The 26,855-nt window shown below is 38.6% G+C and overlaps 4 protein-coding genes across 7 annotated transcripts; 1 reads left to right on the forward strand and 3 right to left on the reverse strand.

The window, feature by feature from the left end:
- On the reverse strand, positions 1 to 6,298 carry LOC149738996 (uncharacterized). Its single transcript, XM_089875235.1, has 20 exons — positions 6,163 to 6,298; positions 5,555 to 5,779; positions 5,332 to 5,483; positions 5,088 to 5,244; positions 4,866 to 5,016; positions 4,683 to 4,811; positions 4,364 to 4,520; positions 3,924 to 4,147; positions 3,470 to 3,716; positions 3,225 to 3,371; positions 2,957 to 3,103; positions 2,604 to 2,782; positions 2,376 to 2,516; positions 2,153 to 2,314; positions 1,912 to 2,094; positions 1,719 to 1,854; positions 1,444 to 1,636; positions 1,304 to 1,377; positions 505 to 1,243; positions 1 to 431 (listed from the first exon to the last, which is right to left on the reverse strand). The coding sequence occupies exons 1-20, from the start codon at positions 6,287 to 6,289 to the stop codon at positions 238 to 240; spliced, it is 3,864 nt and encodes a 1,287-aa protein (XP_089731361.1). The 5' UTR covers positions 6,290 to 6,298; the 3' UTR covers positions 1 to 237.
- Positions 6,299 to 7,334: 1,036 nt separating this feature from the next.
- On the reverse strand, positions 7,335 to 13,925 carry LOC149738997 (uncharacterized). 2 transcript variants are annotated; one of them, XM_089875240.1, is made up of 20 exons: positions 13,339 to 13,925; positions 13,002 to 13,232; positions 12,786 to 12,937; positions 12,439 to 12,595; positions 12,167 to 12,317; positions 11,915 to 12,040; positions 11,636 to 11,792; positions 11,244 to 11,467; positions 10,915 to 11,161; positions 10,677 to 10,829; positions 10,457 to 10,603; positions 9,994 to 10,172; positions 9,723 to 9,863; positions 9,503 to 9,661; positions 9,265 to 9,450; positions 9,035 to 9,170; positions 8,766 to 8,958; positions 8,576 to 8,649; positions 7,778 to 8,516; positions 7,335 to 7,704 (listed from the first exon to the last, which is right to left on the reverse strand). In XM_089875240.1, exons 1-20 carry the CDS (start codon positions 13,391 to 13,393, stop codon positions 7,487 to 7,489), a joined length of 3,825 nt encoding a protein of 1,274 aa, XP_089731366.1. In that variant the 5' UTR covers positions 13,394 to 13,925; the 3' UTR covers positions 7,335 to 7,486. The 2 variants fall into 2 exon arrangements, with proteins under 2 accessions (XP_089731366.1, XP_089731367.1); XM_089875241.1 differs by lacking the exon at positions 9,265 to 9,450.
- An 852-nt stretch (positions 13,926 to 14,777) lies between these two features.
- On the reverse strand, positions 14,778 to 21,921 carry LOC149738998 (uncharacterized). 3 transcript variants are annotated; one of them, XM_089875237.1, is made up of 20 exons: positions 21,461 to 21,921; positions 21,072 to 21,293; positions 20,849 to 21,000; positions 20,629 to 20,785; positions 20,119 to 20,269; positions 19,926 to 20,054; positions 19,280 to 19,436; positions 18,939 to 19,162; positions 18,621 to 18,867; positions 18,342 to 18,497; positions 17,973 to 18,119; positions 17,523 to 17,698; positions 17,267 to 17,407; positions 17,043 to 17,204; positions 16,805 to 16,990; positions 16,600 to 16,735; positions 16,159 to 16,351; positions 16,022 to 16,095; positions 15,212 to 15,962; positions 14,778 to 15,076 (listed from the first exon to the last, which is right to left on the reverse strand). In XM_089875237.1, exons 1-20 carry the CDS (start codon positions 21,522 to 21,524, stop codon positions 14,859 to 14,861), a joined length of 3,843 nt encoding a protein of 1,280 aa, XP_089731363.1. In that variant the 5' UTR covers positions 21,525 to 21,921; the 3' UTR covers positions 14,778 to 14,858. The 3 variants fall into 3 exon arrangements, with proteins under 3 accessions (XP_089731363.1, XP_089731362.1, XP_089731364.1); XM_089875236.1 differs by having other exon boundaries at positions 21,072 to 21,302; positions 21,461 to 21,920; XM_089875238.1 differs by lacking the exon at positions 14,778 to 15,076 and having other exon boundaries at positions 15,802 to 15,962; positions 16,018 to 16,095; positions 21,072 to 21,302; positions 21,461 to 21,919.
- Positions 21,922 to 22,330: 409 nt separating this feature from the next.
- LOC149738999 (inactive alkaline ceramidase-like) lies at positions 22,331 to 25,188 on the forward strand. The gene is made up of 6 exons (XM_089875244.1): positions 22,331 to 22,819; positions 23,017 to 23,137; positions 23,413 to 23,560; positions 23,736 to 23,873; positions 24,119 to 24,259; positions 24,312 to 25,188. Exons 1-6 carry the CDS (start codon positions 22,718 to 22,720, stop codon positions 24,466 to 24,468), a joined length of 807 nt encoding a protein of 268 aa, XP_089731370.1. The 5' UTR covers positions 22,331 to 22,717; the 3' UTR covers positions 24,469 to 25,188.
- Positions 25,189 to 26,855: the final 1,667 nt, after the last annotated feature.

The following is a 26,855-nucleotide window of genomic DNA, read 5'->3' on the forward strand; positions in this document are numbered from 1 at the left end:
TGATTTTCCATTTATTTGCAAGGGGACAACGGATAATCGGTCACTGGATAAATCATTTAACCTTCGATCAAGCTGCTGCATTAGACAATGCACTCGCTAAATACGGTAAAGAAAGTGGAATCTGTCATCTTTGGGACAGATTTAATTTACTGTAATTATCTTCTAAGGGCCACTTAAAATATACACGGGCAACAGAACAATATTTAAAAAACATTAAAATTACTGCAGAATCTAACCCTATTTAGTATCTTTAGTCTTTTTTTCGTAACCGTCTTTAATGAATTTCCATTCCGGCATCGTGTTTGGTCCAATCTCACTGTCTCCATTTTTGTAAAAAGGAAGCGTAACAAGTTTTCTTCCTGCTTCAAGTAACTCGTACATGTTGCCCATGCACTTCGACATGCCCGTTGGGTTTCCGTTGAAGGCAATTTCTGAGCAAGAAAAAAATCGATTAAACATGTTATTAGTTTAGTGGTATCGAAACTACCAAGCTGTTTTTTTTACCTAGACACCGAAGAAGTGAAGTGTACAGCATATTAAATGTTTTCACTTTATGAAAGCTGTGCGGTGGCTTTTTCTTGCTATAACGGTTGAATTTATTTATTTTTAGCGGCCACACGTCGTCCTTTTCAGATATCGAAAGCGATCTTCCCATGTAACAAAAATGTGGATGATACGAATGATTAAAGTTCTTTGATGGGAGTCCACAAAATTCGTTATTAAGGTGCAAACATTGATCGGATGCCCATTGAGGTTGAACTTCGGTGACTTCAACCAATTCTCTTCCATGGACAATTTCCTGGAAGCGTCTGTAATGCGAATACTCTTCTCTGCGTGAAGAAATTTGTCTTCCACCAAGATTCAGTTGTCGTTGTTGGTGATTAACCGGGTTGTCACTTACAAAAGGCCAGCAAGGCGAACCTCCCTCGCCTTCGTAAACTACTTCAAGAATTGCTTCGATCGCTGACTTTAGCCCAGTGACTGGAAACAGCGTAGCAGTGCTGAGACCTTTAGTGGCGTACCACTGTTTGGAGGTCAACTGTTTGTTTGGATCGCCAACGAAAATTGTGTTGTTTATGGAGCCCATCCTAACGCAGGATTCAGCTTGCAATAACTTTAATAGAACATGAGTGTAATAAGCCCCAATCGTGTAAACATCCGCGATTTCTGGAAGTTCCAACATGTCGGTGGTCTTCTCAAATACATCTTTCCAGAAAAGCGAATTATTCACGGTTTTGTCGACCTAAAAGTGTAAATACTGAATTAAGAATACGCGAAGGAATGATTTATTTAATTTGTTTACCATCTTTGTTGCGTTTAACTTTTGTGCTGCCCTTAACCATCGTGGTCCAGTCGAATTCATTTTTGCAGACGTATCTAAACAGGAAGTTTAGAAAAACACATTTCTATAAGCACAGAGGTTTAATTAAAGGAATCAGTTACCGTATAATATGTTTGTCGTGTTGTTCAATTTCCATCTTCCGCCATCATCATCCGGAAGATCGCTCCACAGAAGAGAAGCGGAGTGAAGAATCTTAAAAACTTCAAGCGATGCTGGTTTCTCAATTTCACTGAAAACTTCTTTCACCATCGACAAGGAGAACTTCTCAAGCTTTAGCATCACGTTTGGCAGCAACTGTGAACAATACAGATGCTTATATTCAAGCATTATCTTAGATGTTACCATTTCGTTTCTTAAACGCCGCTTGGGACCTCACCTGCATAAATTCCAGGTTAGGAAAAGGTGTTGGATAGTTTGGTAACCAATGTGGATCAGTGGTATCTGGCGATCCTCCAATTGCATTTAGTATGTTTGCGTCCAAAGTCATGTGCAGCATTTCTTCAGTGGCAATTCTAAAGAACAATAGAAAGAATGTTTATAATCTTTGGACTTTTAAAAAGATATTTTACCCTTTTAGAATCAAGTGAGTTTCTTTGAAGCGTTCTCGTTTTAGTGAAAACATAGCGGTCATGTATGGCGGTATCGTGTATAGCTCAACGAAAAGAGCCATCTGAAGAATTTCTTTCAAATGGGTAACAGTTCTTGTAAGATTTTTCTCAGAACCACACACTCTGTACCGCGCCGTGGAGATGCTGCAAAGTGCTCAGTATAAGAATAACATTTTTAATAGGACATGATTGTCATACTAACTTGTCATACTGTTTGTCGGTCGGTCCGCCTGTTATTTCACATTCCAGCCACCTTCTCACGATCTCCGTCTTATCCGGTGAGAGGTCACGAGTGGTTGGCATGAAATTAGGATGATTCCAGTCGAACTCGAACATCGACATGTTGATCCTATTTAGCTGCGACCTGTAGCGACAAACACAATGTTTTAAATTAAAATATATGTTAACCGACTTCACTATATTACTTGACGTCGTGTATATTTCGTAGATTGATGATATTATGTTTCTCCATCACTGGGAAGAGATTGTAATAAAGTTGAAATATAGGTCTGATGTCTTCAGTCCATGTAGGACAGGTTTTCCGCATTGTTGCCGCCGGTAACGAACTAAAAACAATTCAGAATATTTTAGGATAGCTGCATCGGTGTGAATAATGGTACAACAATCATTTAGTATTCGCTTGTTCAAAATACCTGTAAACTTTAACTACAAAGCCAAAAGTATAACGAGCTGCGGTCAAGTTGTATTTTCTTAGGGCTTTAGGATAATCCTTCAATGATATAGAATGTAGCATTGAACCACCATCAGAAATTCTAGCCGGTATACCTCCACCAGGGCGAATGTATTGTACAGTAAGACTCAACGGGTACACCTGGAAATTATTTAATTTATACTTGAAATTTTACTGTGATATTCGCGAACAAAAATTCACGATTTTTGGTTCGTAAAGGGGAAAATAAATTTTGCTAGTTTCAACGAGATTAAGACACTTAGTCTGTGTACATTTATTTCGACCCTCAGATTTCTAATATAGCCCAACACGTACTTGGCCATCGAGGTGTTTTCCTCTAGGATATCCAGGGTTCCGCAGAACTGTGAGTCTCAGATTAGCGATACCATTTGAATTGGTTGTCATCGCTTCGGTCAGTTTTAGAATGTTTTTCGGAAATGACAATTTTCTAGCAATTCGAGTCTGTGCGCCAAAAAAACGATTTAAAATATTAAATATAAAAGCATTGCACACTTTCAGAAACATATTTGGAAACATTCTTTGATCTAATAGAATAGAAAATGGCAAAAAACACATGATTTACCTGTTCTGACTGATCGGGTTCATTAGGGTTATTAATGGCGTGTAAACTGAGTGTGGCATTCGACAGTGGTCTTGCAAAGCTTGTGGCAATAGCCGGGATATGCCATGTCTCTCCTCGACTCATGCTATTTGAACATCCTCCCATTGTCTGTAAATAACAAGCATTTATTAAGTTATCATCTTGAATAAACTTATCAGTCACGACAAATGTGGCAATGCTACATCCTACACGAAAATCGAACATACCTTAAAATTCAACCCGTATTCATCTTCCAAACCCATCAACATACAGCTTCCTTTTCTTGCTGCATCGACCTTTCGGCAATAAGCAGGGAAAAGATCGCACAATTTATATTCCCAACGATTGCTTCGACGGTGATTGTATAACACAGTGTGGTTGACCAATCCAAGTCTGGTGCGCGAAAGAACATCAATCACTTTATTTGAAAAGTTGTTTATAGAAACCATTACGACACCACCACGCTTGACGTACCTTTGTCAGAAGTTTTAATTGGTTATTAAGCACGTGACGGCTTTGGGAATACGCTAATATACTTTATGTTGTAATAAGATATGTTTACAGCGATATTGATGTTCGGGAAATACAAAGAATTCTAACATAAATGAACCAGTTTCTTACAAAACCAGTATGTGGTATTGTTCGAATCAAATCATTGACCAGTCCTGTAAAAATGAATACCATTTCTGTCCTTGCTGAACAAAGTCCAGTTCCCCGCCCGAAGAGACCATGAACAGATCTTTACCACCACAATGTACAGCTCTCTGTCTGCAATTAAAACTACGGTGTCGACAGAGTTTATGCTCGGGATCGTACGCCACCACATCAACATGCTTTAAGTCGTTAATAGCAAAGTTTCCTTTTGTGTCAGAACGTATTGAAGTGCCGCAATCAATAAGAATGGTCTAAAAATAATCAATAAGAATGGTTTGAAAAACCTTCGTGACTTTGAGGTGTAACTGGTCACACACCACGATGTATCATTTTCTCGAATTTATTGTTCTAAAAATCAAGAGAATGCGTGTTTAATAGGAAAGAAAGTGCCGAGTGGTGCAAAACATTGTTTCTGCTATCATGCAAATGTACGAATTTTGTAGATAGATGTTCTCTAATGATAATACCTTCGTTTTAATATCGAGAGCGAATGCATACTCCCTTGTAGGAGAACGTTTTAAATTCAACGGACGCATGACTCTTCCTCCATAAAGATTCGTGGGATCGTCGTCCGACGTCATGCCGATTGTTCCAGTAATTCTTCCACTCTTAGTACTAAAGCGGCTGCAATCGGATACAACATATAGACTCTAAAATCTCTAGATTTTAGAGAACACTACTGTTCGATTATAATAAAACAAATATATTCAAAAATGAATAAGAAGATAATTTAACAAAGATGTAGCGATACTTTATCTTTAGCATTTTTTGAATGTGATTGCTTACTACATGTCCATGACGAAGGAAATAGAAAGAGATGTAGCATTCCTGAACTTCTTCTGATAAAAGGAATCTAACCAGCGAATATCAACGAGTTTACTCTTTATAGCACCAAGAGCACCATGGTCAAGACCCCTGCATCAGAGTATATAATACTTTTTTGTGGGTAATTGGAATTGTTGCACTTACCCTTTTTTGGTGAACCGTTTGCTAATTTGACTTGTCGGACCAGTTTTCATTCTGGCGACCATCATTCCTGGTATTTTGATTTCGTAACCTATTGCCAGGCCTGTATGTTGCCAGTCAGGATCCAAATCTACCATTCTACCGGGTGCTACATCTGTATATGAAAGCGTGTATCATTTTGAAAATAGGAAATATTTAAAAAATCGTTTGTTACACCTAACTTACATGTCATCCTGCGTTTAGCTAGAAAGTCTTTCTCGTCGCATTCTTCGCCTGGCTTCCAACATGCTGACGTAATTACAGTGTTGCTAAAATAAAAATGACCATTTCCCATTGGATTCATCTGTGTGCTTTGATATGTAAGTTTTTCTTCCGAGTGTCCCTATGTATCATTAAGGGTTGGTCAGCATCCAGCATCGATGCTAGTACTTTAATAACAAAATCAACGATATAGGAATAATTCAGTTACCTCAGTCCGCACTTTACCAACTGTTTTTTGTCGGAACGTGTTGCATGTTGGGCAAAATCGGTCGTTGTTGTACAAAGGAAGAAAGTTATTAACTGTTGGACAGTTGGCGTTAAGCGTTCCGAAAAAATGTATCCTTGGCCAAGAGAGGTAAGCTGTGAAAACATGACACAAATAACAATTGTTATGAAAGTTATATAACATGTTAATGTACTGGATGACTAACATGGACACACAAAGTCATAACATTGCATTTGTTGTCTTGATAATCCATGACACGTCTGCGCTCGATTGCTAATGCAAAACCTTTGTCGAATACGTGTTCCGTTTCCACAAGAGGCACTGCAGTCACTCCAAGCCGTCCATTTCGACCACGTGCCTTGGCTTTCTGCTTGTACGCGTTTATGACCAAGAGAACCGTCACTTGTTGAATATACTGGCCCAGCACTTGCTGTAAGTTATACTGTGTTACTGGTTTGTTATAAATAGACCCGTAGACACGTATAATACTTATAATTGCCTGAAAGCAAGTGTAGGCTTAGTGGTTAGGCATTAGAAACGTATAGTTACAGGATACCACGCGGTTACGATGCTACTGAAGGGTGTATATGCAGACATTTCTGTGTAATATATAGGACCTTGCTTCGACTCAGTGGTACCTAATATGTTGTAGCACCCTGGTTGCCGGGGCAATCTGCCTGACCTAAATCTCAAAGCCGAAAGGACATGCTGTGCTGTAGAATCACACTCACTTAGAACTAAAATAAAATATACACAGTTTAATTTTTACATTTTTTTGTGGTACACAATTGTACAACATAATAGGCTACATACCTTGAACTATAAACATGACGCAAATTCCAAAGCAAATCACCAACGTGATGTCTTTTCTCATTCTTACCAGCACAGATACTATAATACCTTTTAAATTTAAGTTTAATACTTTAACAGCAACGCACATATACGCGAAATAAAGTTTGATGATAAGATGTTTACACAAAGACCAAGGCCCGGATAAAACATTACGTAGATCCGAAAATCGTGCACATTTGTTAACATAAACCGGAATTTTGAACGCATTATACCTTCCGGAATCTTATGCATAAGACCTATGATTCAACGTTTTGTAATACTTTACGATAAACAATAAAACATCACGTAAACAATTAAGGTACTCTAGAAATGCAAATTACGGAAATTAGAAGCGGCGCGTGATCAATAATAATAAGAGAGAAGGAACTCAGAGAAGGAATTTACTACAGCTAGCAAACGAAAAACGTTAACCTGGACAGATAACCTAACAGACGGCTTTTGAAGCAGCTAAACAGGCGTTATAGCCAATCCAACCCCTTTAACGCACCCTAAGCTGCAGGGTCGTGCAGCTTTAACGATCGACGCTTTAGAAACTGCAATTGGTGGTGTGTTTGAACAGTTTATAGATGGCCTCTAGCGCCTATTGGCGTTTTTCAACAAACAGTTACTGGCCGCTGAGGTAATGTACAGCGCTTTTGACTGGGAACTGTTAGCCCTGCACCTTGCAATCCGTATTTTTCGATATTTTATAGAAGGTCGCAGCTTCACTATCTACACGGATCGCAAACCGTTAACGCTTGAATTATCTAAGTTTTTTTTGAATTATCTAGATTACACAGATCCCTGATCTGGTCGGCATCAGCGTCTACTAGCGGCCATATCAGAATACACCACTGACGTCCAACACGTCAGCAGTAAGAACGAGTCGCTGATGCTCCTTTCCGCACGCTTGTGGGAAACATAAACATGCTGCACCTGGACCATACAGGCAGTTGGCAAAAGCGCCGCTCGACCCAGAACCGCTTTATCCAATCTTAAACTAGAAGATATAGCTGTTGACGACACAGACAAACTCCTGTGCGATGTTTCCACCGGAAAGCCCTCGACCAATGATACCGTTAATTGGCGAAAAACGGTGTTTGACATTTTACATATTTTGCCCCCCCCCCCGTCTATAAAAACCACACGGCGACTCATTGCAAGCAAGTTTATCTGGCATGGGCGTATGAAAGAAGACAGTTTGTGGACTGAGCAATGCCTAGCCACAAAATGCTTAAATTCAACACATTGTCTGCCACTTAGATTGACTATAGCATTAATAAGACATATACATCTATATCGACAATTAACAAAATTTGAAATCTAGTTGTGCATAGTTTTTCTTCGTCTTTTGTTCGTAACCGTCTTTGATGAATTTCCATTCCGGCATCGTGTTTGGTCCAGTCTCACTGTCTCCATTTTTGTAAAAAGGAAGCGTAACAAGTTTTCTTCCTGCTTCAAGTAACTCGTACATGTTACCCATGCACTTCGACATGCCCGTTGGGTTTCCGTTGAAGACAATTTCTGAGCAAGAAAAAAATTCGATCAAACATGTTATTAATTTAGTGGTATCGAAACTACCAAGCTATTTTCTTACCTAGGCACCGAAGAAGTGAAGTGTAAAGCATATTAAATGTTTTTACTTTATGAAAACTGTGCGGTGGCTTTTTCTTGTTATAACGGCTGAATTTATTTATTTTTAGCTGCCACACGTCATCCTTTTCAGATATCGAAAGCGATCTTCCCGTGTAACAAAAATGTGGATGATACGAATGATTAAAGTTCTTTGATGGGAGTCCACAAAACTCGTTATTAAGGTGCAAACATTGATCGGATGCCCATTGAGGTTGAACTTCGGTGACTTCAACCAATTCTCTTCCATGGACAATTTCCTGAAAGCGTATGTAATGCGAATACTCTTCTCTGCGTGAAGAAATTTGTCTTCCACCAAGATTAAGTTGTCGTTGTTGGTGATCACCCGGGTTGTCACTTACAAAAGGCCAGCAAGGCGAACCTCCCTCGCCTTCGTAAACTACTTCAAGAATTGCTTCGATCGCTGACTTTAGCCCAGTGACTGGAAACAGCGTAGCAGTGCTGAGACCTTTAGTGACGTACCACTGTTTGGAGGTCAACTGTTTGTTTGGATCGCCAACGAAAATTGTGTTGTTTATGGAGCCCATCTTAACGCAGGATTCAGCTTGCAATAATTTTAATAGAACATGAGCGTAATAAGCTCCAATCGTGTAAACATCCGCGATTTCTGGAAGTTCCAACATGTCGGTGGTCTTCTCAAATATATCTTTCCAGAAAAGAGGACCATTCACGGTTTTGTCGACCTAAAATACAAACACAGAGCTAAGAATACTTAAAGAAACAGTTCAATATATTTGTTTACCATCCTTGTTGCGTTCAACGTCTGTGCTGCCTTTAACCATCGTGGTCCAGTCGAATTCATCTTTGCAGACGTATCTAAATAACAAAACGTTTAGGAAAACGTATTTCTATAACAAAATAAGATTTTAAACCTATAGTAAACACCATGATTATATTTTTGCGTATTATTTAAAGGAATCAATTACAATTACCGTATAATATGTTTGTCGTGTTGTTCAATTTCCATCTTCCGCCATCATCATCCGGAAGATCGCTCCACAGAAGAGAAGCGGAGTGAAAAATCTTAAAAACTTCAAGCGATGCTGGTTTCTCAATTTCACTGAAAACTTCTTTCACCATCGATAAGGAGAACTTCTCAAGCTTCAGCATCACGTTCGGCAGCAACTGTGAAGAATGGAAGATACTCACTATAGTTCTCGCGTTTATGCAACATTATACCGCGTATACCCTATACTTATACCTGCATAAATTCGAGACTTGGAAAAGGTGTTGGATAGTTTGGTAACCAATGTGGATCAGTGGTATTTGGCGATCCTCCAATTGCGTTTAGTATGTTTGCGTCCAAGGTCATGTGCAGCATTTCTTCAGTGGCAATTCTAAAAAACAATTGGGAAATTGCTATTAAGATAGTTTACAACTTTTGGATTTAGAACGGTATCATATTTTGACGTTTTAAAAATCATCTTTTACCCTTTCAAGATCGAGTAAGCTTCTTTGAAGCGTTCTCGTTTTAATGAAAACATAGCGGTCATGTATGGCGGTATCGTGTATAGCTCAACGAAAATAGCCATCTGAAGAATTTCTTTTAAATGAGTAACAGTTCTTGTTAGATATTCTTCAGAACCACACACTCTATACCGCCCCTCATTGTAGACGCTGCGAAGTGCTTGTTAAGAAAAATGGTGTAGGGCATGATTGTCATACTAACTTGTACTGTTTGTCAGTCGGTCCGCCTGTAATCTCACATTCCAGCCACCTTCTCACGATCTCCGTCTTGTCTGGTGAGAGGTCACGAGTGGTTGGCATGAAATTAGGATGATTCCAGTCGAACTCGAACATCGACATGTTGATCTTATGTAGCTGCGATCTATTAGCCAAAAAATAATGCCATTTATCTGAAGTTATGTATTTAGCAGGAATACACTAACCTGACGTCATGTATATCACGTAGATTGATAATATTATGTTTCTCCATCACTGGGAAAAGATTGTAATAAAGTTGAAATATGGGTCTGATGTCTTCAGTCCATGTAGGACAGGTTTTCCGCATTGTTACCGCTGGTAACGAACTAAAATACATTTATGGTTTGCGATCACTTGAATTGATGCCGACTACACTTCAAACTAAACGCACTTTTACAAACGGTTTGCGGTTATACAATTCACTTAGCCTTAACGTTGATATAGAAAAGTAGTTACCTGAAAACTCTTACTGCAAAATTGAATGTGTAGCGGGAAGCTGTCAAGCTGCATTCTTTTATTGCTTTGGAATAACTACCGGTAGTGAGAGTAGATCCGTCCATTGCACCTCCGTCAGCAATTCTAATTGGTTTCTTGCCATCAGGTGCGTACGTTACAGTAAGTCCCAACGGATATACCTGTTGAAACCAAATTATAGTGTGTACAACATGCGAACGAAATGTACGAATTCTCTGTGTTCACCCATGAACGATATAAAACCAAGCTTTACAGATTTTTTATGTGCGGCAAAGGTTTAACTTAATAGCTTATACGCTTAAATAAATTTTCTGCACTTAACTGAAATTTCCAGTACTCGGTAAAATACTACATGTAAACAATTTAACACCAGCAACTATGGGTTACGAAAGCCATTGCAGTGTCAATTGTATCAGGTTACAAAAATAATACTGAACTTATGTACCTGACCATCGACTCCAGCTTTTCTTGGATTCCCAGGATTCCGTACAGCTTTTACTGTTAGAATAGCGGTTCCTTTTCTGTTCGTTGTCGCCGGATCACTTAGTTTTACAGCATTTTTTGGATGAGCCAAATACATTGCTATAGGATCCTACAACATGACATACTATAGGAAACTACTAGTGGTTTAAAATAAGTTAAAATAGCAAAACGAAGTGACTAACCTCGGTAAAAGTACAAGAATCAAGTTCGAAAGGCGTATCTACGATGTGTAAACTTAATGTGGCATTCTTTACTGGTCGAGAAAAGCTGGTAACGATTGCTGGAACTTTCCAAGTTTCACCTCGACTGATGCGTTTCGTAAAACCTCCCATTGTCTACATCATGGACAAATATTAAACTGTTTGTTGACCTGTTATTTTAAACACCTTTATTACCGTACCATCAAGTAGAAACACTCACTTTAAAATTCAACCCGTATTCATCTTCCAAACTCATCAACATACAGCTTCCTTTTCTTGCTGCATCGACCTTTCGGCAATAAGCAGGAAAAAGATCGCACAATTTATATTCCCAACGATTGCTTCGACCGTGATTGTATAACACAGTGTGGTTGACCAATCCAAGTCTGGTGCGCGAAAGAACATCGATCACTTCTTTTGAAAAGTGTTTGAGAGAAACCAAAACGACACCACCACGCTTGAGATACCTTTTTAAAAAATAAAACGTAATAACAACATTTTTGCATATATTGGACACTTATTGTTGCGTGGTAATATGCAGACACTTACCAATTCTGTCCTTGCTGAACAAAGTCCAGTGCCCCGCCTGAAGAGACCATGAACAGATCTTTACCGCCACAATGTACAGCTCTCTGTCTGCAGTTAAAACTACGGTGTCGACAGAGTTTATGCTCGGGATCGTACGCCACCACATCAACATGCTTCAAGTCGTTAATTGCAAAATTTCCATTTGTGTCGGATCGTATTGAAGTGCCACAATCAATCAAAATGGCCTGGGAAAACATAGTGGTGTCTAAGCTGTATTATGTTTTGGTTTCGACATAAGTTGTTTGTGGAACCAAAAGCATGAATGATTTGATATATATGTGTTTATTAATGAAACAAATTTTATATTTTTGCTGAAAAAATTCTGCGTACATTATAGAAAACGGTGATCATACCTTTGTTTTGATATCGAGAGCAAATGCGTACTCCCTTGAAGGGGAACGTTTTAAATTCAACGGACGCATGACTCTTCCTCCGTAAAGATTCGTTGGATCATCGTCCGACGTCATACCGATTGTACCAGTGATTCGTCCGCGGTCAGTTTTAAAACTACTACAATATTAAAACACAGTCCACTTATACAGAGCTTTACACGGTCGTTCACAAAACATTATAGAACATAAGGACAGTGATGATGATACACAATTATACGACATCTTTAAGTCGATACTTACAACATATCCATGACGAAGGAAATAGAAAGAGAAGTGGCATTCATAAATTTCTTCCGATAAAAATCATCCAACCATCGAATTTTAACCAGTTTGCTTTTGATTGTGGCTGCAGTAGCGTGATCGTTTCTGTGAAGCCAAAGCAAGTTGGATAATTTAATGTATCGTTTAAAACCATGTTAGTAGTGAGTTCTTTTGGTATATCCGTTACGATAGTTCATACAGTTATAGCATGGTGTATACTAAAGCACTTACATATTATTTGATATTCTTTTGGTAATTTGACTACTTGGACCATTCTCCATCATGGCGATCATCATTCCTGGTATTTTGATCTCGAAACCAATAACCTCGGGCGCGGTTTGCCAATCCGGGTCGAGATCCACCATTCTACCGGGTGCCACGTCTTAAAAAATGAGAAAATTATTTCAATCAATAAGTTAGGAATTCGTGACTTTTTCTTAATGTCCTGCACTACAAACACGAAATTGCAAAATGTATTTGCCTTTACTTTTATTCGCACTTACACGTCACCCTGCGGTTCACCAGAAAGTCTTTCTCGTCACATTCTTCGCCTGGATTCCAACAGGCGGATGTGATTACGGTGTTGCTAAAATAAAAATGACCATTTCCCATTGGGTTCACTTCATTTTGTAAGTAAACAATCTTTTCCTCAGAATGACCCTGTGTTTCCATATAATTTTAAACAAAACTTAAAACGATTTAAATTCAGTTTTAAAATTTATACAATTTTCGCACAAAAACATCGGTTATATAGTGTTATAGTAAACATACAAAATATTTTTACTAACCATTTTTCGAACGATTCTAATTAAATTCTTTCTAAAAGTGTTGCAGCCTATTCATAATTTACCTTTGTTTGAACAAGACTAATCATATTTTGCCGAAAGGTGTTGCAGGTGGGGCAAAACCAACTGTTATTGTACAGACAGCGTTGGTTGTTTACTGTCGGGCAGTCAGCGTTAAGAGTTCCGCTAAAATGTATCCTCGGCCACGATAGATAAGCTACAGGGTAATAATGTTATTGGAACCCCCTTTATTAGGTGTTTAAGATGTAATAATGTCTTACACGGACATACGAAGTCGTAGCATTCCTTTTCTTGTCTTGATATTCCTTGACAAGGTTGTATTATTTGTCGAAGGCAAAACCGCCATCGGGTACGAGTACCTGTGCCACAAGAGGCGCTGCAACTACTCCAAGGGGTCCAAGTTGACCACGTACTATTTTTCGCTGTGTCTATCCATCTTACTTTCTTGCTACAGTTACTGTTACCGGTGCAAATCTCAGTTGTAGTAACTGCTTTAAATTTAAAAATACAATTATGTAAGTAGTTTGGATACCCGCACTGTCACATACATTGCTTAACGCCGATAAATAAACTACATGGAAAAATATAATTACTCACCCAGTTCTGTAAATATGACGCAAAGTCCAAAGAAAAGCCCAATTCGTCCTAACATCTTATTTGTACATACAGCTAATTCTACTGTAATTAACGAAACAGTAAACAAAAGACGCTTGGTAGACAAAGGAAGGGCAATAGTCCGCGTGGTGTATGTAAGCTAGAAAATCGTGCTGAAAGAAGCTATTAAGCTAAATCTTGATATACAAGGAACTAAAGGAATCGCCATACAACCGGAAAGTGCCTTAATATTAACGATACAGGTTCTCACAACATTGGCCTGAACAGACAGTTTGCACGTTCTTTAAGTGACAGCTTTACTAACTTGAATAAATAAATATTGGAGACATTTCTTGTCTCATATTTCCAAATATCTATCAGAGTTAATATATGACGCATTATTAACTATACTTGTCCTCGTTCACACACAAGCCGACCTATTTGGCTGATCCATTCGTAACGTGTGAAACCGGAAGCATGTATAATCACTGCAGTGCCGCCAATGTTATATACACTGTTTTAGATATGGAGTTGAGCGAAGCTAGCACCTGTTTGAGATATTGCAGTTTAAGCTATATTCACTTGTACAAATTAACCGTCTTATTATTTTATATACATATGTATTCTATTTGTATAAGGAACTGAATAAGTAGTCATGCCAACTGCTGCAACTTATATATACCGTCGCATACGAATTAACAATAAAGATATAATCAGATCCTGTTCGAGTCATTGCAATACAGATTTAACACTGCCCGAGTCGTCCTTATAATCGAGGCTAGATATTAGACCCTATACGAGACTAGGGATAGCGTTCAACCTACTGCGTCAGGAGACTCGCACGCCGTAACAATCGAAGCACCACAAATCCGAGCGACCCCTACTGAGGAACAACCTTAAACGCTCAAATTAACCAAAGAACTGCTTTAATATAACTTATTTATTCTAGCCTGACGTGGTAACGACAGTCGTAATTTTCTGTTTCATGCACCTTATGTTCGCTTGCGCATCGCTTACTGTATATCCGCCTGCAACAACCGCCAAGTTAAACAGACATGTGTATAGGTTAAACAAATAAAATTGTATTATAAATTTAAGATAACGGTATTAAGCAACATAAACTATACGCAAAATCTCATTGCAAGCGAAGCGTATTTCTTTCTTTGTCGTTGCATTTGATAATTTGCCAATGAATTAAAAAACTGCAACCTAAATAATACAAAAAAGCACAGTTCATTCCCTTTACTTTGGAGAGTTAAAAAAACATTACTTTCCATACTATCGCTTCATACAGTGGCGAAATTGTGATAATAAAGGTTTTATAAACGTGGAAGGTACGAGTTTTACATATTGCTGTAATATAGATATCCAAGGGTTATTTTGACCAACGTCTGACTACCATTAACCAGTTTACTTAAATCCAATACTAACGAAACACAAAATAATATGGGTTCGTTTATTATAACACATTGTCTGCAACTTAGATTAATTAGCATCAAAAAAACATATACATCTATAAAAAATTAACAAAATTTGATGTCTAGTTGTGCATAGTTTTTCTTCGTCTTTTGTTCGTAACCGTCTTTGATGAATTTCCATTCCGGCATCGTGTTTGGTCCAGTCTCACTGTCTCCATTTTTGTAAAAAGGAAGCGTAACAAGTTTTCTTCCTGCTTCAAGTAACTCGTACATGTTGCCCATGCACTTCGACATGCCTGTCGGATTTCCGTTGAAAGCAATTTCTGAGCAAGGAAAATAGGATTAAACTTCAAACCTTACAGCCTATATATTTATGAAAAGGTATTTGTTTTAATATTGTTCGATTTTAGGTTTACGCAATATACCTATTTAAATTATTAGTACCAGGTTATTTTTACCTAGACAATAAAGAAGTGAGGTATACAGTTGATTAAACGTGCTTGCTGCGTGGATGCTGTTAGGCTTTCGTCTTGTTAAGTCTGGTTGGTTGAAAGGTTTATAATCATTCTTCAGATTAAGCGGCCACACGTCGTCAGCTTCAGATATCGCAAGCGATCTTCCCGTGTAACAATACCGGGGGACGTTCCCTAACAGTTTTGATTGTGGGAGTCCACACAATTCGTTATTAAAGTGCAAACATTGATCGGATGCCCATTGAGGTTGAACTTCGGTGACTTCAACCAATTCTCTTCCATGAACAATTTCCTGGAAGCGTATGTAATGCGAATACTCTTCTCTGCGTGAAGAAATTTGTCTTCCACCAAGATTCAGTTGTCGTTGTTGGTGATCACCCGGGTTGTCACTTACAAAAGGCCAGCAAGGCGAACCTCCCTCGCCTTCGTAAACTATTTCAAGAATTGCTTCAATCGCTGACTTTAGCCCCGTGACTGGAAACAGCGTAGAAGTGCTGAGACCTTTAGTGACGTACCACTGTTTGGAGGTCAACTGTTTGTTTGGATCGCCAACGAAAATTGTGTTCTTTATGGAGCCCATCTTAACGCAGGATTCAGCTTGCAATAATTTTAATAGAACATGAGCGTAATAAGCTCCAATTGTGTAAACATCCGCGATTTCTGGAAGTTCCAACATGTCGGTGGTCTTCTCAAATACATCTTTCCAGAAAAAGGGATCATTTACGTTTTTGTTGACCTAAAATATATACAAAACATTTTATCTAAATATAAATACTTCTGTTAATATCTACCTACCATCCTTGTTGCATTCAACTTTTCAGCGGCTTTTAACCAGCGAGGACCAGTCGAATTTATTTTCGCTGAGGTATCTGAACAACAATAATTTATGATAACACCTTCATTCTTGTCTCGACCGAAATCAGAATAGTTACCGTATAATATGTTTGTCGTGTTGTTAAATTTCCATCTTCCACCATCATCATCCGGAAGATCGCTCCACAAAAGAGAAGCGGAGTGAAGAATCTTAAAAACTTCAAGCGATGCTGGTTTCTCAATTTCACTGAAAACTTCTTTCACCATCGATAAGGAGAACTTCTCAAGCTTTAGCATCACGTTCGGCAGCAACTGTGAAGAATACAGATGCTTATTTTCAAGCATTATCTTAGATGTTACCATTTCGTTTATTAAACGCCGCTTGGGACCTCACCTGCATGAATTCCAGATTAGGAAAAGGTGTTGGATAGTTTGGTAACCAATGTGGATCAGTTGTATCATTGTGGGTACAATGTGAATTAGTCGTAGAGATGCTTATGTATACAAGCATTATCTGACATCATAACATTCGCTTATTTACACGCTGCTTGTCACCTTACCTGCATAAAATCTAAACTTGGAAAAGGCGTTGGATAATTTGGTAACCAATAGAAATCCGTCATATTTGGCGCGCCTCCGATAGCGTTCAGTATATTTGCATCCAAAGTCATGTGAAGCATTTCTTCGGTGGCGATTCTGCAAAGACATTTCTGTTGTACCAACGCCAGTATCGTCGCAAGTATCGTCGTAATATCACAAATTTACCCCTTTAGGATCAAGTAAGTTTCTTTGAAGCGTTCTCGTTTTAGTGAAAACATAGCGGTCATGTATGGCGGTATCGTGTATAGCTCAACGAAAATAGCCATCTGAAGAATTTCTTTCAAATGGGTAATAGTTTTTGTCAGATTTCTCTTCGAACCACACACACTGTACCGCGCCTCACTGTAAATACTGCAAGGTACCTTGTAAGAATATAATTTCCCAATTCTGATTTGTTACTTACTTGTCATAGTTTTTGTCGGTCGGTCCGCCTGTAATCTCACATTCCAGCCACCTTCTTACGATCTCCGTCTTATCTGGTGAGAGGTCACGAGTGGTTGGCATGAAATTAGGATGATTCCAGTCGAACTCGAACATCGACATGTTGATCCTATTCAGCTGCGACCTGTAACGACAAACACAATGTTTTTAAAAATATATATATGTTTACCGACTTCACCATATTACCTGACGTCATGTATATTACGTAGATTGATGATATTATGTTTCTCCATCACTGGGAAGAGATTGTAATAAAGTTGAAATATGGGTCTGATGTCTTCAGTCCATGTAGGGCAGGTTTTCCGCATTGTTACCGCTGGTAAAGAACTACAATAACAGAAAAGATTTTGCACTTAGGTTTTCTAACAATAAATCGTTACACCGTGTTAAATTTAGCACACTTGCTATCGGTGTATATTTACATCAACAAAATATCTCTAACCTGAAAACTCTAACAGTGAACTCAAACGTGTGGCGAACAGCAGTTAAACTGCATTGTTTCTTGGCTTGCGAATAGGTCGAAGGTGAGAGCGAGCCGGACATGGCACCTCCATCAGCTATTCTAACTAGATTCCCGTCTTCAGACAAGAACGTTACAGTGAGCCCCAGTGGATATACCTAGAAATTCCAAACAGTAAAAAGTAAAACAAATTTATATTTTCAGAGAGTTAAACGTGATTACTGCTTTCGTATTGAGAAGTATGATGAGTAATTTTCAGGTTGACGGCATATAGCATAGAAGATTTATTATTTAGCAGAAATTGTGAATTAATAAATGCTATATTTTGGTGCTAAAAAAACGCTCTTACGTCTAAAAGAGAACCTGGTAGTAATTAACTTACAAAATTTCTGTTCGGCAGACCTATCAGAAGTCACGGCTTTGTTTACCTACCTGTCCGTCGATTCCATTTTTCCTTGGGTTCCCAGGATTTCGTATAGCTGTTATTGTTAGATTAGCAATTCCTTTGCTGTTCGTTATCATTGGGTCACTTAATTTTAAAGCACTTTTTGGACGAGCCAAGTACATGGCTAAAGGATCCTACGCACATTGCACCAGTAAGAATAAGTAAAAATCGGACAGATTGCAAAAGTATAACACTGTTTTTTTATTCTAATGTAGTTATAAAAATAACATAGACGTAATATAGTAGGTTGGGTAAGATTGGTCAAAAGTATGCGACAAATGTGAAATCTGTGAGTTAAAAAAAACTATTTAATCTTTTTTGTGTATGACTTTTAAACGAATACGTCAGAGTCTTACTTGGATGAATGGACAGGCTGGACGTAGACGATTGGAAGTTCGAAGGATGTGTAAGCCAAGGGCTGCACCTCTTACTGGCCGAGAAAAGCTGGTAACGATTGCTGGAACCTCCCATGTCTGCCCTCGGCCGATGCGTTTCGTAAAACCTCCCATGGTCTGCGATGGACAAGTATTTGAAATGCCTTTTATCAAAGATTTATATTACACGGCAAGAAACATGAACGAGCCGAAAACTTAAACCAGTGAAAAATGATATCGAACTTTGCATGTCATACTCACTTTAAAATTCAACCCGTATTCATCTTCCAAACCCATCAACATACAGCTTCCTTTTCTTGCTGCATCGACCTTTCGGCAATTACCAGGAAATAAGTCGCACAATTTATATTCCCAACGATTGCTTCGATGGTGATTGTATAACACAGTGTGGTTGACCAATCCAAGTCTGGTGCGCGAAAGAACATCAATTACTTTGTTGGAGAAGTTTTTCAAAGAAACTAAAACGACACCACCACGCTTGAGGTACCTTTTTGAAAAATAAAACGTAATAACAACATTTTTGCATATATTGGACACGTGTTGTGTGAAGACACTTACCAATCCTGTCCCTTTTGGACATAATCCAGTGTCCTGCCCGAAGAGACCATGAACAGATCTTTACCACCACAGTGTACAGCTCTCTGTCTGCAGTTAAAACTACGATGTCGACAGAGTTTATGCTCGGGATCGTACGCCACCACATCAACGTGCTTTAAGTCGTTAATGGCAAAGTTTCCTTTTGTGTCGGAGCGTATGGAGTTCCCACAATCAAGAAGTATGCTCTGAAAACAAAACAGTTGTAATTTTACACACAGCTTGAAAACCTCACTACTGATCCCAACGGCCTATTATTGTAGTTTATAAATCTGTGCATGTGCAGATGCAAATGGCCCACATACCTTAGTTTTGATATCGAGAGCAAATGCATACTCCCTTGAAGGAGAACGTTTTAAATCCAACGCTCGCATGACTCTTCCCCCGTAAAGATTCGTTGGATCATCGTCCGACGTCATACCGATTGTTCCAGTGATTCTTCCGCGGTTAGTGTTGAAATAACTACGACAAAGATATACAGTCAAACAGTCGGTACCTCTGTCAGGGTCTTAGTGTTAGCGACAACGTCAAGGTAACTGAAATTAACAACCGCGACTCGAAGTAAAGTTGCGGCCACAGAAACACCATTTGTGTTCGATGAGGTGGTTCTTAGAATACTATGGACGTTTACTTCTATATTTAGAACAAATGTAACTTCATTTATCGTCGCTCTGTAGAGCTACGAAAATCGTTGTAAACAGGTATTCTGTTTAGTATGGTTGCGCTAAGGTGCTATACCCATGTTACTTTTGCTGGTAATCATATATAACGCCCATTAGACAGCGTCTTACAGTGTCTTGCCAAAGGGAACATATGCCCACAATGCTAACAGCATCGAGCTTCGAATCCTTATCGACTGGTCTAAACGTGAGAACTATAATCACTGCAGTGCCCCGGCGCCGGTAGAATACAATAAACTGAGCAATACTTTTAACCTTTCCCCATACTTACAACATATCCATGATAAAAGTAATAGACAGAGAAGTGGCATTCATGAATTTCTTCCGATAAAAATCATCCAACCATCGAATTTTAATCAGTTTGCTTTTGATTTTAGCTGAAGATCCGTGGTCAGCACCCCTATATGTGACGTTATAGTTTATAAAGATAAACTCATGTATTGTTTAGTAGTGACTTAACTCACTTGTAGTTTGTTATTCTTTTGGTAATTTGAGTACTTGGACCATTCTCCATCAGCGCGATCATCATTCCTGGTATTTTGATCTCGTAACCAATAACCTCGGGCGCGACTTGCCAATCTGGGTCGAGATCTACCATTCTTCCTGGTGCCACGTCTTGAAATATCAAAGAAATAATAGAAATAAACATATTACACAATTTACTGGCATCATGTCTTACTTATTATATAACCCTTACCCTGTATAGATTACATAGCATGTGCATTTTGTCATTTACACCATAAGGTACAGTGTAACAGTGGGGGAAAGATGGGACACCTTTAACTCATAACAAATATCCTAAACGTACTTTAAATAACCAGCAACGGCCTATATATGAGAGTCGAGAAGACACAGTTTTGTTACACTTTAAATGTTCTTTGTGTACTACCAAATGAGACAAAATAAAGTGAAAATAATGTCACATCTTCTCTTCCACCCTACCATATGTATAACTTTTCGAAATGTAAGCTTACACGTCATCTTGCGATTTACTAGAAAGTCATTCTCGTCACATTCTTTGCCTGGCTTCCAACATGCTGATGTAATAACAGTATTGCTGAAATAAAAATGACCATTTCCCCATGGATTTCCTTCGAATTTTTGTGCAACAACTTTTTCTTCCGAGTGCCCCTGCGTTAACGAGAAGTATTAAAAAGATTTATAACAACCTACGAAAGCAGATTTATAATTTACCTTTGTTTGAACAAGACTAATCATATTTTGCCGAAAGGTGTTGCAGGTGGGGCAAAACCAACTGTTATTGTACAGACAGCGTTGGTTGTTTACTGTCGGGCAGTCAGCGTTAAGAGTTCCGCTGAAATGTATCCTTGGCCACGAAAGATAAGCTATGGTATAAAGAACTTAAAATATTTCATACTACAAGTTAACAAACACAGTTAAATATAAAGTAGCTTACATGGGCACACGAAGTCGTAGCAATGCTTATGTTGTGTGGCTGTACCATGGCACGGTTGCGCTCTCTTGCGGATGCAAAATCTTTGTCGTATTCGGGCTCCTTCGCCACACGAAGCGCTGCAACCACTCCAAGGGGTCCATTTTGACCACGCACTTATATTTGTTACTTCACTGTTTTTCTGCTTCGTATTAGTGTCACTGGACACTGAGTAAGTTTCCACGCCTGAAATATCTATAATAAACCCGCATTGTCGTTTATAAATAAACTTCTTAAAAAGATTAAAGTGCAGAGACAGATCAGAAACAAGGATATATATTTTAAAATAAAAATATATTTTTATCTAGTATTGTTCTAGCACATCTAATGTTGTTTGAGTATAAAATACTTACCCAGTACTGTACATAAAGTGAGAAGTTCAAAATAAAAAATTAAGCTCAATCGTCTCTGCAACATCTTTTATAAAAATCTTTTCTCCTTAATTAAGCAGCAAACCTACGTATAGCTAAAACACACCACAAAGACGCTTATGTATACTAACGTAAGAACATCGGAAAACCGAACCCGGTGTAAACTACCAATCGTGCATGCAGGCGAAGCAATTAAGCTCTGCGTCATACTTTCCGAATTAGGATACCGAAAGGAAATTCTTGGAAATACCAGATTGCGACAATTTGCGCTAAACATTATAGTGCACGACATGAAAAGTATATTGAACCTTATATTGACAATCAGCTACTTTTTTACTAGCAATTAATAATACAGCTGTTATTTTTCCTCAAACCTCCCTAAAAAAGTTTCCAAAATCGTACACATTCTGAATACAAGCTTATATTGTGAGACACAAACGCTAACGCGTGGTCACATCAGCTTTGAAACCGAACTATACTATACAGCATTATAATCACCCCCCATATGGAAAGCTCAATGTGTGAACAGTTTCCCCCCGGAAATCATCATCACGAAACAATTAACATCAGTTAATGAAGCGCGACGTCATGTCAGCGATGTACGTGGAAAACCGAGTTTATATGTCTTTTGTATAGTTCGATATGATAGTTCGTACAACCGCCTTCCATGAAAGACGAAATGGTTCTATACTACCTACCGAATGAGATTTCATTTATACTTATATGGTTTGAGTCATTATATTAATAACAATAACCACTGTGTACGCCGTACGCAGTTTCTTAAACATTAGACACTTGCATCTATAATGTGCGCCTTCCGTTTTCAGCAGTAGAACCGGCGCAGATGACAGCCAGCTGGGTTTCGGTTTGCAGGAATTGGCTGGCTCGAATCTGTAAACATCGTCTTTGTTTACATGCAGATGTGCGTTTATAGTGGCACTATCTGCTTAGGTTAGATACGAATATAGAGTTTTATTCAATGAGAGCAAATTCTTTACGTTAATATTGGTTATGTTGTTGCATTTTGTGTATAATATAAACATAAAGTTATAAACGACAAGTTTTATGGGTTACTTATAAGTCTAGCAAACCTAGCTGTACCCGTGCTGGGTTTCTACACAATAAAAAGGATACGCAGTAGATAAGCGATGCCTCTTGCTTTCAATGATCATGTTAATTATTTTTAAAAGGTAATATACACTGCTGTGTTCAGGTTTATATGGCGGTTAGACCAGCAGTATGAAACTAAATTCACACATATTCGAGTATCATTCATCTCCAGTTAACTGGTGTGAACCAGATTATGCTGTTTCGCTGCACACAGCCGAATTTTGGAACTCTGTAAGTATACTCATAAAGGACATTTAATAAAGCATTTCTGGTGATTATATGTTTCACTGTATAAATGTAACGCGTCAAACAAAACGTTAAGCCATCATGAGAATATAAGAACTAAGATACTGGCGATGCATACTCCACGTAGTGGATAGTCGTCAAGTGACAGGTTGTGTAATATACAATAAATATTTTCATTATAGGTGACTAATATTCCGATGCTGATTGTAGCACCTATCATGATGCACTTGTACCGCGACTTTGCTTGCGTTGTACCTCACTGTAAACGAGTAAATATCGTATGGGGACTTGTTGTTGTAATTGGTAAGTTTATAATGGTTCTTGATCTATTATGATATCTAAAGCTGATTCAATGTAGACAGTTAGGCTACGTGACAGAACGTGACGTGAAACTTCCTATAAATATATTGACTGCTGCTTGTCAGTATAGTATAATTGGTATTAATTAAGTGAAGCCTAAATGTATGACAGTTGTTTCCGCACATCCCGGATGTAACTCAATCTCCTACAGTTCAAAATCTCCTATAGCTCTATTCTTAGTTTGAGTAATACAGTTTTATCTTTGTTGTCTTGGCCAGGTATTGGTTCAATATACTTTCACTCCACATTAAGTTTGTTCGGTCAGTTTATGGACGAGGTAGCGATTTTATGGATGACGTATGCCATCATGGCGATGTGGACACATCCAAGTCTGCTTCACTTACCGAAATACTTCGAAAATCACAGGTATAGTGAAACGAAACAGCAAAATTTATTGGTGTAAACGTTAGACAGGTGACCAACTTCAAGCCTGAAACACGAATGGCGCATTTCTGGACATAGTTATTTTTTTAATATTACTACAAGACTAAAATGCAATTTGCAGTCTTAAGTTCTCATTTATTTCCTATTTCTCATGCAGGGCGCATTACCAGTATCTTCTGTGCAGCATGGCAGTCATCAGTACTTTTCTAGGATTTCTCAAACCGGAATTAAATCACTTCTTTCTTTTCGCGTATTGGATTCCGTTGGTTAAACTTTTAAGGAAATTGTTTCAAATGTAGGTGGTTTAGTATTATATATATATTGGTACTGAAGGGTAGGATATCGCTAGGACGTAATATACAATATTTCCTAATCGAAGTTTAACAATTAACGTGTGGAAACAGTTATATATTTTGTAAATATTCTTTGTTTACGACCGAATGAGACGATAATAGACGATAAAAACATGGACCATCTTACCCCAACCTATATTATCTCACTTTCCGATTTTAAACTTACAAAATGTGAAAACATTTATAGAAAGTTTAAAGATAGAAGAGTTCACCAGATCGGAAAGAACGGATCCGTGGTTCTTCTTGTTGCGTTTCTGTGTTGGTTGTCAGACAGAATGATTTGCAATTTCTGGCTTGCCATTCGTTTTCCATACATGCATGCTATATGGTATGTGTATTCAAAACGTTACTTATCAGAAAAGTAATTGTATGTACAACAGGCACATCCTGATGCTGACATCTGGATATTACCTCAGTGTATTCGTTTCATTTGGCTACGCCTGGCGAACGCTTCTTGGTATAACCCCTTCCGTCAAATTCTGGCGTGCGTTTCCATTTACTGATGCTGTTGGATTATACTACGTCGGTTTCGACTGAAAGCAAAATGTTGCAGACAACAAAAACGCTCGTGGTAAAACAGGAATTTCTTCATAATTAATACTATAATTGTGCTGCTTTTTTTCTTCAATTAGGCTCATATAATTCAAGGGCAACAGCACTCAAGATGCACATTATTGAAATCAATGTTTAACCAAATATAGATTGATGCACTAGATCAGTGTTTAACGAATATTTTAGTATATATTGTCTTACACGTCGAAACTTTACTGTGCTTTTATCTGTATACTTGTACCGCATGTACCAAAGATTTTCGTTTTGTTTTTTTTACTCATGTTTTGTTCCGCACCTCACAGCAAAATCAGGTCGTTTGCCTACATATGCACAAGATGCAATTGGCGTATATTGTTTCGAACTCACTGTATCCGTTTTAAGCAATAAAGTCCTCGCCTTTGCTTTCTAAACTTACCCAGAGCCGAATGTAGCCAAAAGAACTTCGAGGCCCAAAATTTGGTTCGGAGTTCCAACGTAAACAAGTTGATTGGTGAAGAAGAGATGGCTGTTTACATTCAAAGCACCCCGACGTTATGACTCGTCAGCAACAGAAAACAATTCATCACAGCATAGGACATATAGCAGACAGTGTGTAAGTAAAGGAACGTTCGCGGTAAGGATGGTTGGGCATATTACCAATTACGACCGCTATTGACTATCCGCCATCGGATGCTCATACATTATGCAGCTACAAGGTCGATGATATAGTTCGTTAGTCAGTGAACTCTTTACCATATTTTAAAGGTGGCTTGAAGCGCAAATACAAATCGATTAGGTTCCTAGAGCGAGGGCCAGACTATGGGCAACTGAAAAACAGTATAGCGAGTTCCCACTCAATGATCAGGTCGTCAGTGTTCAAGAGCCTTGATCATTTGCTATTTCCGCATCTTGAATTTTGTTAAGCGATGCCCCTAAAGCACCTATCGTCTTTTATATCCAGCGTTCGTGTTCGCGGGGTAGAACGACATTATTTTCCGGTAGACTGAATCCATTGTTGGGCTGTCAACGCCCTCTCTGCCACATCCCAAACTCAAAAGTGCCGTGGGGCGGGATAGTTGCCGGCCTTTGACAGCCTGATCGGCATGCACACGTTTGTTACATTCCGATCATTTGCAATTAATTCCGCTTCGCAGTTACACCTTTACAATAAGACCTGTTTTTAGACGCAATCTGCTCCTTATTCAGCTGCGTATTTCCACAACGCTGGACGGCGAAGGAATCCGAGCTTCTATAGTTCGTTTCGAATTTGTTTGGCTAACAGTCAGGCTGTGTTTTCATAGCAAACAAGAATTCTACTGACAGCTTATTCCTCGCTCTGTGGATTTACCGCCTTCGTCCGTATCTCTCTCTGCTCTAGACCTTATGTTTCTTTCCCTTGAGTGCTTTTTTCGATTCGTCACCAAGATAAAGCCGGACACTAATGTCGCAGGACAGTTGTAGGTCTGCGCGGTTTTGTTCAGACGCTGCAGTTGTAAAACGACTTTACGAGCCTTCGTTTTCACACTGAATAGCGGTGTAGACGGGTTCATTGCAAAAGTTTTACAACAGCTAAAGTATGGTATATATTCTATTGGTCAGTTACCGTATGCAGCTTAATGTAAATATAGTTAATGTATTCGTCCAAGCATAGTTAAGTAAACAGCAAAATACATGCTGTTGAACGAAGATAATACCACTTATACCTTGAGAAACTGCGCACTTGTCATAAATTATTCGTGAGGGGGTGTACTTCATTCGCCCTTTTTAAATGCAGCAATTTTCAAGCAGTAGAGCAGGTTGCAAGTTAACACTTAGCATGTAGCCGTGTATGTCTTTACTCAATGTTTATAGATATAAATACATTTGTATTGTTTTACGTATTTTTAAGGGTATAGTTTTACGTATATAGGCGCGTATTGCAAATATCATCAGGCGACAGGCGTAATTCGTTCTATAATTACATGCGATGTTTTAGAAGTTGCAGACGATCGATAGGTCAGGTATTGATGTTAATGAACATAACACGCTTCATGTTCGACCCACTTTCATTTCCGCGTAGAAACCGCCTTTGTTGGTAAATGTTCATTTGGAGTTGCCATACTGGCGTGCTGCGTCTATTTATTTTTGCAAAATTTACTATCGTAGTTGCAGATGCAGAAAGGTACGTCCTAGCGAAATCTAAGCAAATTTCAGTCGATTTTCCGCTATTTGTAACCTCATTAAGATATCCGATAGCAGCAAAATGGCGAAAGTATCATTTCAATTTCTTTTATACACAGACCCGCGGGTTATGAGCCGCGACGCGCTATTGCGTTTAAATTCGTGCTATTTACTCAGAAAGGAGGGAAATCTCACTGAGGCATAAATCGGCGTTTAGGTATCAGCAATAGCGA

This window comes from Ciona robusta, chromosome 3 (genome assembly GCF_009617815.1).
Source record: "Ciona robusta chromosome 3, ASM961781v2".
NCBI classification, from domain to species: domain Eukaryota; kingdom Metazoa; phylum Chordata; class Ascidiacea; order Phlebobranchia; family Cionidae; genus Ciona; species Ciona robusta.

Coding starts and splice junctions, on each gene's coding strand:
- LOC149738999 (XM_089875244.1), top strand. CDS start 22,718: ATGAAACTAAATTCACACATATTCGAGTATCATTCATCTCCAGTTAAC. Junction 23,561..23,735: donor AAATACTTCGAAAATCACAG/GTATAGTGAAAC, acceptor TTTCTCATGCAG/GGCGCATTACCAGTATCTTC. Junction 24,260..24,311: donor CCATACATGCATGCTATATG/GTATGTGTATTC, acceptor TATGTACAACAG/GCACATCCTGATGCTGACAT.
- LOC149738998 (XM_089875236.1), bottom strand. CDS start 21,524: ATGTTGCAGAGACGATTGAGCTTAATTTTTTATTTTGAACTTCTCACT. Junction 18,120..18,341: donor CAGCCTGTCCATTCATCCAA/GTAAGACTCTGA, acceptor CAATGTGCGTAG/GATCCTTTAGCCATGTACTT. Junction 17,205..17,266: donor CGTAATATACATGACGTCAG/GTAATATGGTGA, acceptor TTGTCGTTACAG/GTCGCAGCTGAATAGGATCA.
- LOC149738997 (XM_089875240.1), bottom strand. CDS start 13,393: ATGTTAGGACGAATTGGGCTTTTCTTTGGACTTTGCGTCATATTTACA. Junction 9,864..9,993: donor TTTGCAGTAAGAGTTTTCAG/GTAACTACTTTT, acceptor AATGTATTTTAG/TTCGTTACCAGCGGTAACAA. Junction 9,171..9,264: donor GCTTACTCGATCTTGAAAGG/GTAAAAGATGAT, acceptor ATTGTTTTTTAG/AATTGCCACTGAAGAAATGC.
- LOC149738996 (XM_089875235.1), bottom strand. CDS start 6,289: ATGTGCGTTGCTGTTAAAGTATTAAACTTAAATTTAAAAGGTATTATA. Junction 4,812..4,865: donor AAACGGTTCACCAAAAAAGG/GTAAGTGCAACA, acceptor ACTCTGATGCAG/GGGTCTTGACCATGGTGCTC. Junction 3,104..3,224: donor AACCCGATCAGTCAGAACAG/GTAAATCATGTG, acceptor TTTGGCGCACAG/ACTCGAATTGCTAGAAAATT.